At 38.2% G+C, this 19,413-nt stretch overlaps 2 protein-coding genes and 2 non-coding genes across 4 annotated transcripts in view; 1 reads left to right on the top strand and 3 right to left on the bottom strand.

The window, feature by feature from the left end:
- LOC134326042 (zinc finger protein 300-like) overlaps positions 1 to 5,413 on the bottom strand; it is a gene marked incomplete at its 5' end in the record, with an annotated part of 52,454 nt that extends 47,041 nt beyond the window's left edge. Inside the window, one exon of the mRNA XM_063008250.1 lies at positions 5,344 to 5,413. Within this exon, the coding sequence (XP_062864320.1) occupies positions 5,344 to 5,413 (70 nt within the window). The remainder of the gene's footprint in view (positions 1 to 5,343) is intronic.
- On the bottom strand, positions 227 to 2,132 carry LOC134327045 (uncharacterized). The gene is made up of 6 exons (XM_063009122.1): positions 2,081 to 2,132; positions 1,922 to 1,993; positions 1,680 to 1,840; positions 1,348 to 1,575; positions 843 to 1,256; positions 227 to 754 (listed from the first exon to the last, which is right to left on the bottom strand). Exons 1-6 carry the CDS (start codon positions 2,130 to 2,132, stop codon positions 548 to 550), a joined length of 1,134 nt encoding a protein of 377 aa, XP_062865192.1. The 3' UTR covers positions 227 to 547.
- An 11,240-nt stretch (positions 5,414 to 16,653) lies between the features above and the next one.
- On the top strand, positions 16,654 to 16,727 carry trnan-guu (transfer RNA asparagine (anticodon GUU)). Its single transcript has one exon. It is a non-coding gene; the product is annotated as a tRNA-Asn (tRNA).
- Positions 16,728 to 18,196: 1,469 nt separating this feature from the next.
- Positions 18,197 to 18,268, bottom strand: trnaq-uug (transfer RNA glutamine (anticodon UUG)). The gene has a single exon. It is a non-coding gene; the product is annotated as a tRNA-Gln (tRNA).
- Positions 18,269 to 19,413: the final 1,145 nt, after the last annotated feature.

The following is a 19,413-nucleotide window of genomic DNA, read 5'->3' as shown; positions in this document are numbered from 1 at the left end:
GCCAAAAAAATATCACAGTGTTAGAGCCTTACTGAAAAAATTTTTCAGAAACTGACTGTGCCATTTGGTCCGGCTCGGCGTGGCGATCCTCCAGGACGAATCTGGTAAAGTCTGGGCTATTGGTTTGGCTTAAAACCCTAAAAAACCCTTTTGGTAATCCAAGACGCTTTGGTAATTTTTTCCCCTAAACATGGGTGAAATGGTTCCAGAATGGAAGAAAAACCCGTTTTTCTCAACAATTCGCCATTTATTAACAACATGAACATATCACACACGAGCGCAACGACAAAAAACACTATTTACGAGAACATTACTCACCGATACAAACCCATCAACAACACGTGGTCATGGCACATAAACATGTGCACCCGATATTAAACATATTCCGTGATTGAGTAAAAGAAATGTAAATATTCGTAAAAAAAAAAAAATTTTTAACTTATAACTTAAAAACCCATTATACAAAATCAACTTGAACTTGCCCCTAGGCTAAACAACAATGTACTGCTGTGGTAACAGTAAAACACCCAAAAAAACATTAAACACTCTAAAACGTGGCACTGGGCTCGAGGGGCATTTCCTCCACTTGTTCTTCTTTGTCCGAGGAAGAAGAGGACGTGAGCACCAGCATGCTCAGTCGAACGGTGGGCTTGCCGGATTCGGTGATCGCCTTCATTGCATCCTGACTTACCTTCACTGGAGTCCCGACGTAGTTGTGTTCCAGAGAGGGCCCACCTCCCAAGATGTCGTAACCCTAGTTCAACATGAAAAGATACTAAAACATTAGACGATGCCAATGTTCACTGTCACTATTACATACGACAATCGACGTGATGTCTTACCGGGTGAGGACTAGACTTCCTGGGCATCCTCAAGACGAAGGGTTCATCCGACTCTGATGAAGTGTCCAGGATGGCACGTCTCACGTGCTTGCGCTTGGAACCTTGAACCTCTTCTGAAGAGGACTTTTCCTCCTCAGGTCGTCTGGTGTCCTCTCCAGAAGAGTCGGTGTCGACAGTCCCTGACTCGCCGAATTCCTGGCGGAGGCTGCGGAGGGTACTGGGGCGGCTGCTGCTGGGGCGGCTGCTGCTGCAGTGGGGGCGGTCTTCGGGCTCCTCCTCTCCCTCCTGCAATCTGCGAACACCAGCGGCCTCCTGTACCGTGTTCAGCGGCACATAGAATTTGGAGGCGACTGCCTCGGAATGGCACATCGCCCGGTGTATGGACAGCCTTTTGTGTGGAGTCAGGTTCTTTGTCTGAGAACACAACATTAAACAGATCAATCAAAATGAAACTTTATAACATTATTGAACATGCATTCTAACACCTCGATGACTGTACACTCACGTGGTGCACCATGGAGGTACGAAGATGGCGGAAGGTAAAACTGCCTCCAAACCCCATCCGTGTCCACTCAGTCTTGAAGTAGCTGAGGACCTTCTCGCACCTCCCGCCGACCGAGTTAAAGAAGAAGTACGGGGACTCACTGCCGACGAACTGGTCACGGACACTGAGCAGCCCATCGAACCACTGGAGCTCGGACAGTGTCAGGCTCAGCTGGGCGTGGTCTTCCACCTATGGGATCACAACACAAGACAACATTTTAGCAAGCCTAACCTCCCCCCCCACGCCCCCATACCACGAACTGGTCGGACCTAAAAGTACATCGTAACACTCACATCGATGGTCACGTGTTTCCCGTCCACCTCAGCGTTCCGTACTTCTTCCACCTTCAGGTTCTTCAAGACTCCGGCCCGATGACCGGACATGGATACAAAGTATCCGGTCAACAAGCCGAACACCTGGTGAAGGCTCTCGACTGAACCTTTTTTTAGAGACTCTATGAAAACAAAGAAACACTTCAATAGGGTTTATTTTTGTCTTGCACAATTTTGGAAATAATTAATGGGACAATACTCACTGATCTTGGCGGGGAGGATCAGACGAACCTCCCTGCGGAAGTTCTTCTGATCCTCCTTGGACACGATGTTTTCTGTAGGGCAAAACAAGCACGAAATTAGTATTAGTACAGCTACTTTGTCCATAACGTAAGTGTCATTTTTTCGGACGTGACACTTACTGGAGGCAGCTTTACGGACTGCTTGACGGTGACAAGTCACATCGCGTTGCATATCCTTTATGCGACTTGTCACCTCGGTGCTCAGCCAAAGAAAATCCACCCTGGTCAATTTTGTGGTCTTCCGAGGAACGTACGGCAGGTATTCGAAGAATTTCTTCAGACTCATCAAGTTGGCACGCACTGTTGTGGGCTTCAACTTGTCAGCCAATAAAACTCCGACCCAACTGAAAAAAAAAAATGTGAAAGCACAAAACAAACACACACACACACACGCACGCATTAGCAATGATGAATTATCATGCACAGCAATAAACCAAAATGAGAATGTGTCTAATACTTACTCTCTGATGGAAGACTGCTTCTTTAAGAAGGAAAAATGGCCCTTCAGGAGGCGGTCCTCACCCGCGAAGATGAGGAACCGCCTCACATGACTGACAGACCCTATGGCATTTTCCTTCTTCTTCTTGGAAGGGTTGGTCCCGACACAGAACCCCAAAAAGTCAAGAAGCACCTTCTCTGTGAAGGCAATAGAATTAAGGATTAAAACAATGCCTTGCATTTCATGGAAAATGTTATTGTGTATGACAACCATAAATGTACTTACCGTAGACGGGAGAGTCCTTTATACGGAAGGTATCCCTTCGGGAAAACTTCTTCCGCAAACTCTTCTGGGGGCTGCGGGACAGGAGCCTCTGGAGGCGGCCAAGCTCGTACATGGACTCTTGGCAGTCCTTCCTCGGGCACGCCCCCTGAGGCACCAGGTTGAGACGGGACTCCAGCACCCTCAACCTCCTTGCCATTGCCACGCAGGTGGGGTTCTGACAGTCGGTGCTGGTGCCCGGCTGTCCCTCGTCCACCTGGTCTCCAACACTGGCCTGCACTTCTGCGACAGGCATCGCCTGGGAAGCAGCGGTGTCGGGTGCGGCAGAAGTGGCGGCTGGAGCGTACAGCCTCCCGGCGTGTCCGATGTCCAACGTAGTGACCATTGGCACTTGAGGGTGGCTGGCCCTCAATTCGGCGAGCTTGCACAAGACGTAATTCCTCTTCGCCTTGTTGGCGTAATGATTCATCTCGGGCAGCTGAAGAACAGAAACAGAACAAACCAATATTTTTAAGCTCGTTGTTGTACTTTTATAATGAATTACAATCATTTACAATAAAATTCAGTGTTCAACAAACATGAAAGATTACCTCTAAGTCACTGTGCACCGTTGCGTTGTGCCGGTCCAACCTCTTCACACTTTTGGACACGCACCCGGGCACGCAGCAAGTGAACTTGGACCTGATGCTAAATAGAAAAGAAAATATATTATAATATAATAACTACTTATAATTTTAATGCATTTTTAATAACATTTGAATGGAATTTTCAAGCTCAGTCTTACCGCCCACTTGCCAGCTGCAGCAGGAGGGTCTTCTCCTGGGCATTACCAACAAGATGGTACTTGCGCAAATGCTGGGACAGGTTGGAGTAGTCTACCCCGCACACTGGGCATCGCTGAATACGATACGGCATCTGAACGTCACAAAAAACAATAAAAACCAGTGAAAAAAACATTTAAAAACCAATCAATAACATTCACCTAACCTTACACCTCACCCTAACCCATAACCTCAGTGTTTAGGGACTGGGATAAACCGATGGATCATTGGATCTCCTAGGTGTCACTTCCACCATGACACACTTCATAAAACATTTTGAAATCTATAAACTTCACCAAACTAACCCTAAACTACTTAGTCACACAACATTGACTCATAATCTTTCAAATTGCGCAGCTGAATCCTCAAATCGTCCACTTTTCACTGACCACAAACCTCACCAGACACTATCCTCTGTCCTACAACAACCCAACAACTGTCACTTTCGGTTTCAAAGGTCATTGCACATTTGAAACCTTAAAAACATTTCATTAATTCACCTGGGTATACTGGAAACGTTTTGCAAAATATAAAACTAAATAATCAAACGTTTTGGAGCTGAAAAATGAAAGACGAAAAAAAAATTTGTTGGGGAAATTTATCACAGAAATGTCATCAGATCACCAAAATGTATACAGCTATAACTTCTTGATTTTTTGGCCTCCGGTTACCAAATTTGGATATGCGGTGCGGCCTGTCGCCCCGCTCGCCTGTGCCGAGTTTGGTGACCCTGTGACAACCGGCCCATTTGCATCCCATGTGATGAGAAAAATGCAATGATGTATCACACCTAGTACTTGGAGTGCTCGTATCGGACCCAAACTTGACCCGACCTGACCCTGGTTGTGATTTTAGGTTTAGGGGACAGGATCACAGAAGTGTCATCGGTACACTTTAGTAAAAAGGGCCATATCTCTTCCACCATAAGACCTAGGATCCCCAAATTTTCACCCGGCGCACCGACTTGACAAAGGGCAGAAGGCTGACAGGGTGGTTTGAACCCTGGGTCCTTGTAGATGTACAGACTGGGAAAACAGCCCTCCGAAACACTGAGTTTGGGCTCGGGTGCGTGGCCCCCGCCCGAAACTTCACGGGCGACCCCGCCGCGTGCCCCCGTAACAAATGTTGCTGCGCCAGAACTCAAAGTTTCTGGGAAAACCACTTAGGCTCAGGCATGGTTTACAAAAAAAATTACCAAACGGTTGTTGGGACCACTTCGGGGGTCTAGCCACACACCCCTGACCCCACCCACGTTTGGAAGGGTAAAAAGGCAATTCTAAAGAATGGGAAAGTTAGTATCCGTTTTTTTGAATATGTCATTTACACTTTTGCATATCCATGAATGGAAAAAATGACACTTTCGTGAAATAAACACTGACCCTAACCCTAATATATGCTAGCCGATCCAATACCTTTTTTTTTTAAATTTACTTCCACTATTAACTGATAGCATTCACTTACATCAGGCTCTAAACCTCCTGGTTCTACCCACCATTCACTCCACTATAGATAATCACATTATTTCCCAGTAATAGTTTAACCTAAAGATTTATACTTTTATTATTACTATTTACTTATTAATGTTTACTGTGTTATTAATTACCTATTAATTACACAGTATAATTCATTCATTGCTAACCATTTCTCCCCAACACTCACTCACTCACTATATTTTATACTTTTATATTTTAGCTTGTTTGGTACAATCTGATGAGTCACACTTGTGTCTAAGTGCTGATAAATAAGCAAAGCAGCTCCAACACTGTGATCATCATTTCTGTAAAATGTGAATGCGCTGGTGTAATTTGAGATTACCATGTTGATTAAAACTCTTTCCACACTGTGATACGGTTTCTCTCCAGTGTGAATGCGCTTGTGTAGTTTCAGATCACTCTGTCCATTAAAACTCTTCCCACACTGTGAGCACTGATACGGTTTCTCTTCAGTGTGAATGCGCTGGTGTATTTTGAGCACACTCAGGCACCTGAAGCTCTTCCCACACTGTGAGCAGACGTTTCCTTCTTCCTGTGTGGGACTGAGAGAGGTGTTAATGCTGAAAGTACCAGAGGACCTTTGCTGATTACTGGAGCTTCTGGTGGGCGTCAGATCCTCATGTTCAGTCTTAATCTTCACCAGAGTCTCATATTTATCATGGTTGCAGCTCTTGATGTGATTGTGGAGCTGATTTTGGGTGGTAGACGAACGTGGACACGAGGAGCAGCAGAAATCCCTGTTCAGTTCTGAAGCAGAAAATAATCAAATACATTTATAACATTATAAATAATCAAATACATTTATAACATTATAAATAATCAAATACATTCATAACATTATAAATAATAAAAAACATTTATAACATTATAAATAATCAAATACATTTATAACATTATAAATAATCAAATACTTTTATAACATTATAAATAATCAAATACATTTATAACATTATAAATAATCAAATACATTCATAACATTATAAATAATCAAATACATTTATAAAACTATAAATAATCAAATACATTTATAACATTATAAATAATCAAATACATTTATAACATTATAAATAATCAAATACATTTATAACATTATATATAATCAAATACAATTATAACATTATAAATAATCAAATACATTTATAACATTATAAATAATCAAATACATTTATAACATTATAAATAATCAAATACATTTATAACATTCTAAATAATCAAAAACATTTATAACATTATAAATAATCAAATACATTTATAACATTATAAATAATCAAATACATTTATAACATTATAAATAATCAAATACATTTATAACATTATAAATAATCAAATACATTTATAACATTATAAATAATCAAATACATTTATAACATTATAAATAATCAAATACATTTATAACATTATAAATAATCAAATACATTTATAACATTATAAATAATCAAATACATTTATAACATTATAAATAATCAAATACATTTATAACATTATAAATAATCAAATACATTTATAACATTATAAATAATCAAATACATTTATAACATTATAAATAATCAAATACATTTATAACATTATAAATAATCAAATACATTTATAACATTATAAATAATAAATACATTTATAACATTATAAATAATCAAATATATTTATAACATTATAAATAATCAAATACATTTATAACATTATAAATAATAAATACATTTATAACATTATAAATAATCAAATATATTTATAACATTTTAAATAATCAAATATATTTATAACATTATAAATAATCAAATACATGTATAACATTATAAATAATCAAATACATTTATAACATTATAAATAATAAATACATTTATAACATTATAAATAATCAAAAAATAATCAAATACATTTATAACATTATAAATAATCAAAAAATAATCAAATACATTTATAACATTATAAATAATCAAATACATTTATAACATTATAAATAATCAAATACATTTATAACATTATAAATAATCAAATACATTTATAACATTATAAATAATCAAATACATTTATAACATTATAAATAATCAAATACATTTATAACATAATAAATAATCAAATACATTTATAACATTATAAATAATAAATACATTTATAACATTATAAATAATCAAATATATTTATAACATTTTAAATAATCAAATATATTTATAACATTATAAATAATCAAATACATGTATAACATTATAAATAATCAAATACATTTATAACATTATAAATAATAAATACATTTATAACATTATAAATAATCAAATACATTTATAACATTATAAATAATCAAATACATTTATAACATTATAAATAATCAAATACATTTATAACATTATAAATAATCAAATACATTTATAACATTATAAATAATCAAAAAATAATCAAATACATTTATAACATTATAAATAATCAAATACATTTATAACATTATAAATAATAAATACATTTATAACATTATAAATAATCAAAAAATAATCAAATACATTTATAACATTATAAATAATCAAAAAATAATCAAATACATTTATAACATTATAAATAATCAAATACATTTATAACATTATAAATAATCAAATTCATTTATAACATTATAAATAATCAAATACATTTATAACATTATAAATAATAAATACATTTATAACATTATAAATAATAAATACATTTATAACATTATAAATAATCAAATACATTTATAACATTATAAATAATCAAATACATTTATAACATTATAAATAATAAATACTGTTAGTAATTGTTAAACTGAGATCTGATGCTAAAGTCCTGTAACGTGATTCATCCTGCATTCATCATTTCCTGCTCACACTGATCTACATGAGCACAATACAAGCTTTCACTGTATGATGCTTCATCCCAGGTTCCTCTGATTCTATTCAATCCAAATCTTATTTTACTCAAGATCAAAAATATCTTACTGAGTTCATCTTTATCTTCAGGTTCTTCCTTCTTCACAGGCTTCATCTGGAAACCTCCACACTGTTGGTCCTCTGGGGTGAGGTGTTCCTCAGAGGTGACGTGTTCCACAGGGATCGAGGTTCCTTCACCTGAAATTTCTTTGTTTTGTGAAAGAAAGTAAAATAAGTTTGTTATTGTTGGTAGTAACGACCAACTTCTTTATTAAGCACTTAAGTTAGAACTAACAGACACGTACTTCTATACTATCTGTCAAAAACACGACCTATAAACCTTTGTTCAAACAGGGTTTCAGCAGATTTAATAATAATAATAATAACAATACAACCCCAAATCAGAAAAAGTTGGGACAGTATAGAAAAAGCAAATAATAATATAAACACAGACTTTGACTTTTATTTGATGTCAGACAGGATGAAGCTGAGATGTTTCATCTTTTATCTGCTCAACTTCATTTCATTTATTAATAAACATCCATTCCTGCATTTCAGGCCTGCAACACTTTCTAAAAAAAGGAGGAGAGTTAAGATCTGGATGGAAGGTGCAGACTCATCTCTCCAGGACCATCAGCACAAACAATCACGTATATATTGAATATATCAGCTTATATACTCGACTTTATTTCTTCTCATTCATTACCCAATCATTCAGCCACTTGTATTCACCTGGCATTACTCTGTAATTATATACTAGTGTAAACACGGTACAGTCAGCATGATCTGTTTAATCTTCTTTATCTTCTGTCTCCTCATTTCACTCACCTGCTCACTTCTGCACTAAATATTCTAAAATATTACAAGACATTCAGACATGACCAAATTAGGAGAAATGATTTTGCTCAAGTCTTACTGAGTTCATCTTTATCTTCAGGTTCTTTTTTCTTCACAGGCTTCATCTGGAAACCTCCACACTGTTGGTCCTCTGAGAAGAGCAGTTCCACAGAAGCCACAAGTTCTGCAGGGATTAAAGTGACTTCACCTGAAATTCATCAATATGAGAAGAAGAATCTCAACAACTGGAGGAAACTGAAGGTTGTGGGTTTGGTTCCTAATCATAAATAAATCCTAGTTAGATTCAAACTTAAATACAGACTGGAGTGTAGCAGCACAGGGCAGTACAGTACAGTACAGGTTCTAATCCCACTATCCACTTTCTCCAATACTAACCATACTGTACTGTACTACACTGTCTGGTGGAAAAGTGTTATTATGCTCCATATTCACGTCTCCCTCTTCTGCTGACTGCATTATTAAAGATCTAATAGACAGACAGATAGACTATAAACAAAGTTCAACTGTAAACAAGGTTTAAAAATATGACGTGTTTATATAAAACTGTGAGATTTAATCATGAAGAAACTCAATCAGTTCCGCTCAATTGATTCATTTTGGTGGATCGGTTCAAATGAATCGGTTCAGTAATATGAATCATGTGTGATGCTAACAGTTAGCGGAGCAGCTAATAGTTTATTTGTTTAAATAAAACTGGAGTTAAAGCTCCTCAAATCCTCACAGTGATGTTTTATTATGAACTCTAGTTTTATTATTAATTAGAATGTGGTTATAATGAAATATAAGGGTTATAATTAAATACATATTTTACTTAGAGATGAGGCTCTACAGTACAAACACAGCAGCTTCTTGTTCTTCTTATGATGTTTAATGGCGGTTAGCAGAACAACTTAAGACGCACCAGCGTCACCAACTGGACTGAACAGCAGCTTAGCAGTAAAACATCTCCATTAGCCCTGTATCTCTCTATTGCTGAGGAGTTAATATGTGTGTCTACATCACTTCATGTATCTATACGTGTCTAACATACGATTCTATTATATTAATATTCATAAACATGCACACACACCCCACATACACAATACACACACACCCCACATACACAATACACACACACATAAACAATACACACACACACATAAACAATACACACATGCTTCCACATTCACATGTTTTTGCTGTATGTGTTATGTAGATAATATTTAGGTGATTTGATGTATTTTTATGTTGTTGAGCTTTGAATGTTATTTTTGCTTCACTGTATGTATGGTGCATCATTAAACTGTTATACATTATTTATTCTATTTTGTATTAGATGAGATGGTTTGTCTCTGTATTGACCCGCGATTCATTTGTAAATGACAGCTAACGATAGTGATCCGACTCTTTTAATTATTTTGTATAACATAAAAAATGTTGACCATCAAAAAGAATCGACTCCTTCAGCTTCTAACGGCTCATTGCTGAGTACTATCAACTTAGTGTGTCGACTCAAACTGAACTGCGTCTTTCTGTACATGAGGAAGAAATCTATGTAGAGATCTCAAATAACATGAACCTGAAGGTATGAACTTACATTGTAGAAAAGAAAAACAAGCCAGTAGCAGCAGTGTGCACATTAAACCATTTACTGAAGGGTCATTAAGTTTGGCTAATTGAAATAATGGCATGTTTCTGACCTGAATGAGAGGGGCATTAAAAAGATCTCATACTTGTCAGAGACAACGTTTGAAGCCCAGATCAAAAGGACCTGCTAGTTAGAGAAGGATCACTTATTTGTTAAAGTCCAGAAGTGGGTGTGGCCCACACGGGGATCGAACCCGTGACCTTGGCGTTATTAGCACCACGCTCTAACCAACTGAGCTAACCAGCTGGTTCATCTATTTGCTCTGTAGATCTTTGTACATAATTCTACACTGACCCCATTCAAGCAGCTGAAACGGACTTTAATAATACACATCTAAGAGGTTTTGTGGGTTCTTATATGTGTGAACTATCTAAACTATATATTTCTTAAAGTTCTTGACTGAGCTTAATGTCACCAACCAGCGACTGGACCAGATACGACTCAGGTCCTGCACACAGTAAGTAGTGCTGATACACAGTACCAGCCTGCACACCAGAGAGGCTCCAAACATCAAGTTTTCACTCATTAAATCATGTAGTTTGTGAACTTTGTGGAATGAATGTAGGATTTGTACGTGTAGATTCTGGTAGTGATGGGAATTTCGGCTCTTTTTAGAGAGCCGGTTCTTTTGGCTCGGCTCACTAAAAAGAGCCGGCTCTTTCGGCTCCCAAGTGGCTCCTTAGATTTTTTTGTTGCCTAAATTAATTTATTACCAAATTACATGTAAAATGAATTACTAATGTAAAAATGTTTGTATCAAATGTTTATTATTTAAATGGCTTTATTTATATAGGTGAATGTTCCTGTCATGAACGTAACCAAAGTGTAAAACGTTACATTAAAACCCTAATAAACAAAATAAACAAGCATCTAGAGTGAAAATCAGCATCCAGGTGACAGTATTTGTAAGTATTTAGTGAAGATTAGCATTCAGAAAAACCAAGGAGCTCATCTTTGATGGGTTGATCCTGTTTCTCTTTTCTGTTATGGAGGGACTGAGCACCTGAGCATTTCACTCACCTTTCACACCTGTGGTAATGTGACGTGACAATAAGGTGATTTGATTTGTGTAAAGCGCTGCGTTCTCTCTCCCTCCTGTTTGTGTGCACGCTGTCTGTGTGTGTGTGTGTGTCAAGGACGGATTAAGGATAGTCTGGGCCCCTGGGCAAAGAGTTGCCCAGGGCCCCCCCCCCACCCCCACCCCCACCCCGCGCGCCCCCCCCCCCCTCCAAAAACATAAATACATTAATACATTAAACAACCTGTCAATAACTAACCCTAACACAAGAATCTATTTTATATAAGTTTCTTTCTACTCTTCTTTCTTGCAAAGTCATCCACTAATTCATCAAAATTAAGCTGTCTGACCAAATCTGATTCAATGGCCAGAAGTGACAGTGAGTTCAGGCGGTTTTGGCGCATCCTAATCCTGAGTTCATTCTTAATACGAGCCAGTTTGGAGAATGAACGCTCCCCTTCACAATTTGTGATAGGCACAGTCAAAAAAAGTCTAAGTGCTATGTAGACATTTGGAAAGGTTGACTGTAAATTCAAACTTATCATGGTTTTGAGCATTTTACTAGGACATTTTTCTTTTTCTGTTATGAATGATTTTATTGTATCAATTCATCTGCCAGGCTCATGTTCAGATCTGAAGGATATGCTGCAGCGAGTGAGTTAGCCTTTAAAGTGAGCTCACTGTTGGACATATTGTCAGGCATGAAAAGAACATCAAATAGCTCAGTTAAGTGTGTGTATGCATTCAAACGGTGGTTGAGACAGGACACAAGTTTGTCAATGACAACATTGAAAGTTTCGATCCGAAACTTGTCCTTTCCGTTAAATGCTACACCTGGCTCTGCACTATCATCAGACATAATTTTGCGCTTCTTTGTACGCTGGAGGTCATGCCTGTACTCTTGGGAGACAGCAGTGGTGACATTTAAAGCTGCCCCTTCAAACACCTCAAAGTTATCTCTCTGTGCTACCACAAAGTCTCGTAAAGACAAGAGAAGTTGTGTAGCTGTACATATGTCAATATCATGCTTCTGCAGCTGCAGGCTTGTGGCTTGGAACCTCTGTAGTATTGAGTCCCAGAAGTATGCCATGAAGGCCATCTCCAACGTGTCCAATTTGTCACAGAGTGCAGAGGCTTCACTTCGAGTTACACATTTCTCCTCCATATCTTTAGACATATCATTCAATGCCTCTCTCAGTTGTGCATAATATTTCCAAAGAGCCTTAGTTGACTCAGCTCGTGCGCTCCATCGAGTACCTGACAGTGATTTCAGTGTGAGTTTGATATCAGTATCACGGAAAACCTTTCCCCACCTGTGTGTAGATGATGCACAAAATGTGTACATTGCCTGTACAAAGTCAAAAAAACGTCCAGCTTCTGGGCTACTGTCAACAGCATTGACACCAACTAAATTCAGTGAATGTGCTGCACAGGGGACATAACAAATCAAAGGGTTTCTTTGTTTAAGATGAGCTTGGACTCCATTGTACTTTCCCGACATGTTACTTGCATTATCATATGACTGGCCCCTACAGTTGGATAAGTCTAGGCCCAGATTCTCCACCATAGCAACGACACACTCTGCCAAACTGTCCCCACTATGGTTTTCAATAGGCTCAAAAGCTAGAAAACGCTCAACTACATGCCCGTCATTATTAACAAACCTGAAAATAAAAGTAAGTTGGTCCACATGAGCAAGGTCTGGAGTGGAGTCAACTATAACAGAGAAGTATTTTGATTCTTTGATCTCATTAACAATTGCCTGCTTTGTTCTCTGTCCCATCAAATGGATAAATTCTTCACACACTGTCGATGATAAGTAGGACACAGAACCTTTTCCCTTACCTCCAAACCTTTGGAGGTGCTCAGCTACGAATGGGTCAAATTTGGCTAAGAGTTCTATGATGCCCAAAAAATTACCATTGTGGGCTGATCCTAATAGCTCATCATCTCCCCTGAAAGCAAGTCCCCTCTCCCCCAAAAACTGGATGACTGCAACAACTCTTTTCAAAACTTCCCGCCAGTATTGTCTTTCTGCATCAATTTGTTTGACAATATCAGAATCAATTGTTGCTGTGCCTCTGGAGCGATTATATAACGCTAGCATGCAAGCCCTATGCTCCACACTCCCCTCATGCTCACCAATCCGCTCTGAATGTTTCCAGTCAGAAAATTCATGAACAAAAGTATTGTGCTTACTGGAAAACAGTTTGCAAGCAAAACAATACACACAGCCAGTTGAAGGAGAGTAAAGAAGCCACTGCCTAGTCACAGTTTGCCCGTTGGGTAGAGAGCAACTGAGTAGAGCATTTGTAAAGCTCCTACTGGTACCCCCAATGCCTCTATCCCTGACTGAGGCTGGGTACTTAGCACTTCTGTTTTGAAATGCAGCTTCTCCTCTACTAACAAGAATCGACTTGGCTTGGTCGGTAATGGTACTGGGCCATAAAGCAGGGTCGTTGACCGTTTCACACCAGGAGTTGGGGTCCTTGCCCTCCTCATTTGAAAAACGACACTCACACGATGCAGCTGGCTGGTCTGATTGTGGGTCTGACACACCTGCAACTTTCCTTTCATGGTCTTTCTGCTGCTGGTCTGTGGTAGCCTGGCAGGGCTGGCATTCCTGCTCTGCACCTGACTGGGTCTGCAAAGGTACATAGTCACTGACAGGTGACACTAAGCCAGTGGTGATCACATCTTCATTGCTAGTACTCTGATCACTGCTAACATTAGCAATACTTGTCTCACTCATATCCAGCGGTTTCTCAAAGAAGTTTGAAATCAAAGGAACGCTTTTCAGGAAATCTGCCTGGTTTGCTTCCTTAATCTTTTTTGCTTTTCTTTTTGAGGCACCACTTTTTTGTTTGGGATCCATGTTATTAATGGCAAGTGTTTCTTAAGATGCAAATATAGAAGCTTGTCTTGCAAATTCCTATTCCTATCCAATACTTACTATGTTGTTTCTATGTTGTATGTTCAGGAAAAAAATACAATCACAAAATTGTAGAACCAGATACAATATGTAATAAAAAAAGGCTGACCTATAACTATTTAGCTATAAATTGTTGTTATTGTAAATGTATTGTATGTATGTACTAATATTATAAAGCTTACACTTCTACTATTATCAATAATGTAATATGCAAATAACAATAAGCTTTTAAAAAAGCTGTGAGTTGCTAGTTAGCAACATTACACTAGCCTTGAAAAAGGCTGTGAACCTTTCAAAGTTTAATATATTATATATAGTAATATAATATTATATCATGTAATGTAATATAATATAATATAATATAATATATAAGCCTTTGAAAAGACTACGAAAAGAATGTAACAGAATATATGCAATATAGTATAGTATAATATAATATAAAAATATTTATATATATTATAAAATAATATAATGCAGTATAAAGGGCAATGAGCCTTTAAAAAGACTGTTGGTTGCTGATCTGGTAATAGCAAGGTAAAAGTTGTAGTAAAAGCACAGAGCAAGTTCGCAAGCTGAACTGTCTGAATGTGAGGAGTTTTGATACTGGCAGGGGGTTTTATATAGATCTTGCATATTCACTTGAAAGTTCTCGCAACACCTGATTGGCTCAGCCCCCGTGGGAATTTTGGGCAATGTAACAATTTTTCACCACTGAGTGAGAGAGTGGGGGAGGGGCAGCCACTATCTACTACAAAAAATGCTGTTTTGTGTGTGTGTGTGTGTGTGTGTGTGAGAGAGAGAGAGAGAGAGGCATGGAGAGGGAGACAGGGGGAAGCTTTTGAGTATATTAAAAATGCTGTGTTAATGATATTAAATCAAGTTTAATTATTGTCGAGACCCCTTCACACTGCCTTGAAACATGTCAAGTCATGTCAAACTGTCATTGAATAGTCATTGAATAACAAGCTGAATAAAATATGTTTTCCAATAAATAATCCTCAAACAAAATATCAGGGTTACATGCATACGCAGCCACAGCTACTACAACAAAACCACTTGCTGTTTCTTCATCTGTCACCAAACCAAAATTGTGCTACTTAGTAAAATTAGCTTGCAGTTCTGTTGTATGAAAAGGCACTTTTCCTTTCATGCATTCCTTTAGAGCTAGAGTGACCACTGGTCTCTTTACTGTTGTTTATTAAAGGGGAAACATGAAACTAGTCAAATGGCTTGTTGTTTTCACATAAGTGAAATCACACCCTTGGCCAAATTCACTCAATTTAATCGGTGTCAAAGATAGCATTCATCAGACAAATTGCTTGTCTTAAATTTAAATAATTGCAAAATTGCTAAATTAATTTGTCTCTGCGCTTAAGAGAAATTGAACATAATAATTTTGAAACAATACAAATTCAGAAACATTAAGTAAGGGCCTGAATCGCATATTTGCAACGAAACGTCTGTTATGAAATATGGTAGCTTGCCTGGCAATTTGTAGGTCCCTAGAAAGTCAAGGAGCCATGGTAAACGACTTCTATGGAAGTCAAGGGCCCCATAGCAGGGGCCCTCGTGATCAAGGGCCCTCTAATGGTATGCCCTGCTCTTCTCTAGGGCCCCCTGGTAGGGGCTCTCATAACCAGGGCCCTCTAAAAATATGCCCCCCTCTTTCCTAGGACCCCTAATAGCCAGAAGTCGAAGTCAAAGCAGTGCCACAACGCCTCATCCATTTTCATAAGGGGCCCAAAAGCATGGCTAGGGCCCAAAAGCATGGCTAGGGGCCCCAAAAGCATGGCTAGGGCCCCCAAGAGGCCCTGGGGTCAAAGTCCCTAATAGTCAGAGGATCCTTAAAATGGAGGGCCCTCGGAAATAAAAATATATTGTATCATAAATGTTGATAGGCATCGCAAAATGTTTTGGGCCAGGGCCCCCCCGGGGCCCCCTGACCTCAAGGGCCCCTGGGCGCTGGCCCCACTGGCCCGGTCAATAATCCAGCCATGGCTGTCAGTGTAGAATCGGGTATGTGGGCATATGCCCTACCCTTGGACACAGGCTGGTTAGCTCAGTTGGTTAGAGCGTGGTGCTAATAACGCCAAGGTCGTGGGTTTGATCCCCGTACGGGGCACTGTCTCTTTTCGACTTAAACTAACAAACAAGTGATCCTTCTCTAACTAGCAAGTCCTAATGACCTGGGCTTCAAACGTTGTCTCTGACAAGTGGGAGATCTTTTTACTGTCCCTCTCATTCAGGTCAGAAACATGCCATTATTTCAATCTGCCAAACTTAATTACCCTGCTGTAAACCTTAGCAAGTCATGTGACTCATGTGTACCATCCAATGAAACTTCTGTGCGTGTGTCTCTGTGGCGCAATCGGTTAGCGCGTTCGGCTGTTAACCGGAAGGTTGGTGGTTCGAGCCCACCCAGGGACGAGTGCCTTTTATTGCACAACCTGCCTGTTGATCAAATGGGTATGAGACACAACAACAATGTGTAGTCCCACAGAATAGTGGAAATAACTAACTGAAAACATCCAGTAAACAACAGTCCTACAAGCACAAATATCCACCTGATAAGTCACCGGAGACCGACTGTACAAAGTGGAAGAAGGTGCTTTTGGTTTCTGTGGATGTTAAAGGAAGATACTCGCCCAACGTGAGGCTCGAAGCCACAACCCTGAGATTAAGAGTCTCATGCTCTACCGACTGAGCTAGCCGGGCTTAAGCAGCATGTCAGAACAGACCACTTCACCAATTCACTAACATCACGACCAGATTAAGAACTAATTCACAGTTTACAAACAAACACAATTCAGAATAAACAACAGAAACAGACACAGACTTGCTGTCGCTGTATTGTATTATATTATAGTGTTAAATTGTAGCCTATTTTATTGAGATTATGCTTTAATGCTGTATTTTCTTACATTTATTTAATCCAGCACAATGGTTAAAATGCACAACCCAACAAGTTAAAATAACCCATCATGTGTTCTGTCCAATATTTACACAGTGCTGGTTGCCAAATAACACATTTTCACCTGCATTCGGCTTTTTCTTTCCTGTATACCAAAAACAGTCGCCATTGCAGGTCTACAACATGTTACAAAAACTCTTGGGACACTTTATTTTTGCTTTCTTTATCTTGCCGGTGTCACGTTGTATTGAAACTAAAATAAATAAATAAAAACTTAAAATTAAAAAGCAAGTGTTTAGGTTCATTCATCATCTTAACACATATTACAAACTAATCAAGCTCGTCAATTTTCAGACATTGTTCACGTAAACAAAAATCTCAAGTGGAAGCACAAGATTCATTTATTTATAGACGGTGCTGTTTATGGTTTTACACTTAAAAACATGAACAGTTAAAAAATAACAACAAACACGACAACAACAATTTAATAATAATGTCACAAATCTGTACCCAAGCAACAAGCTGTAATTTATCTAGCACTAGATGGGATGGGATGTTTCACTGTAGTAAGAATAGCTCCACATGTTTTGTACGTAGTGTTTATGGTATTTAAGCTGGATGGATAGATGGAGGTTAACATGTAATCTAAGGTGACTCTTAAGTTTATTTACTGCTGTTGGCTTATAAAGTTTTACTGAACAAACTGGCTCATATTTTGGCACTGATGTACCTTCCTGAATGGTGATCTGCTTGGTTGACACAACTAGCACAAGTAATTGCGGTCTACACCCCACAAGCGCTCTGTTGTACTTGCACATTGCTGAACGCTACCATCCTGAAACTGCTAAAGTTTCTAAACCTTTAGGTAGACGGCGCTGTAAACAATAATTTGCCTTTTGGTGTTACAATTTGGCCTGGAGAAGTCACATGTGGAACACTATTCTCTACTCAGCATTGATAACAGTGTTTTTACTTAAATAAAACCAGGTTCCACCGAGATTTGAACTCAGATCACTGGATTCAAAGACCAGAGTGCTAACCATTACACCATGGAACCGCACAGTGAGGTTTTACTTAAGCCCAAAAGTTAATAATTAGTTATTTAAGAGCAAGTTGGCTGTTTGATGGCGCTGTAAACAATGATTTGCGATTATATTTTGCGACGGAGCAGTCACATGTGGAACACTATAACACTGCTAGTGGTATTATGATATTCAAGCTGGATGAATGGATGGAAATTAACATGTAATTTAAGGTGACTCTAAACTAGCACAAGCAATTGTGATGCTCTGTTGTACTGCGCATGTGCTGAATGCTACCATCCTGAAACTGCTAATGTTTCTCAATCTTGGACCTCACACCGGGCCCCGAATAAAAGCAGTAAGGTCCCACTGATATGATATAGTGCTGATATGGATGTGGACATTAACCTAACTGTGTTAGACAGTCTTCAAGAAGTCGCCCGCCAACTTCACCACTCCTACATTTTACCTCCGCATATAATCACCGCGGTCACGCCATCTGCACTTTAAAAAAGCTCGGTCATGCTATCTCCATTAAAAGTTTTACTGCGCGTCTAAATCGTATTATACGGTAATACAGCTGCGACGATGAAATCATCTCTTTACAGCTTAATATACATTACTACTGAGTTCTGGTGCACATAAAGTGTAGCAGAAACAAAAGTGTGTTATAATCTATGTATAGAGCAATCTAAAAAGTTAGAAATTCAGACCTCTTTTATGAAAAAAGTGTATTTGTGTACAGACCGCTATTTTAAAATCAATACAATGAAATTAACAAATCAAATTGTTATCAAGTGCCACCCATACTGTCATGAAGAACATTTACTCTAGTACTCATGGTGTGATTTTGGGACATTTTTACTGTAGGAATTTGAAATAATGGGATGGCAAATGGTGTCTATTTGATTGTTTTTAAACCACTTTTTGAAGATCAATAAAAAAGAAAATCAAATGTTTATTAAATGCCACCCCTAGATTCATGAAGTACATTTAGTCCAGTACTATATATTTAGACTAGGATAATTTTACTGTAGAAATTTGATATAATGGGATGGCAAACTTTTAATTAGTAATTGAAAATCAACACACGTCTAAAACAGTTAGGTCAATGTCCACATCCATATCAGCACTGAGCTGAACTAAACCATCAGTTACTCTTTCCAGACCAAACAGAAGG

Source organism: Trichomycterus rosablanca, chromosome 14, assembly GCF_030014385.1.
Source record: "Trichomycterus rosablanca isolate fTriRos1 chromosome 14, fTriRos1.hap1, whole genome shotgun sequence".
NCBI classification, from domain to species: Eukaryota; Metazoa; Chordata; class Actinopteri; order Siluriformes; family Trichomycteridae; genus Trichomycterus; species Trichomycterus rosablanca.
This window is presented reverse-complemented; position numbering and strand designations above follow the sequence as displayed.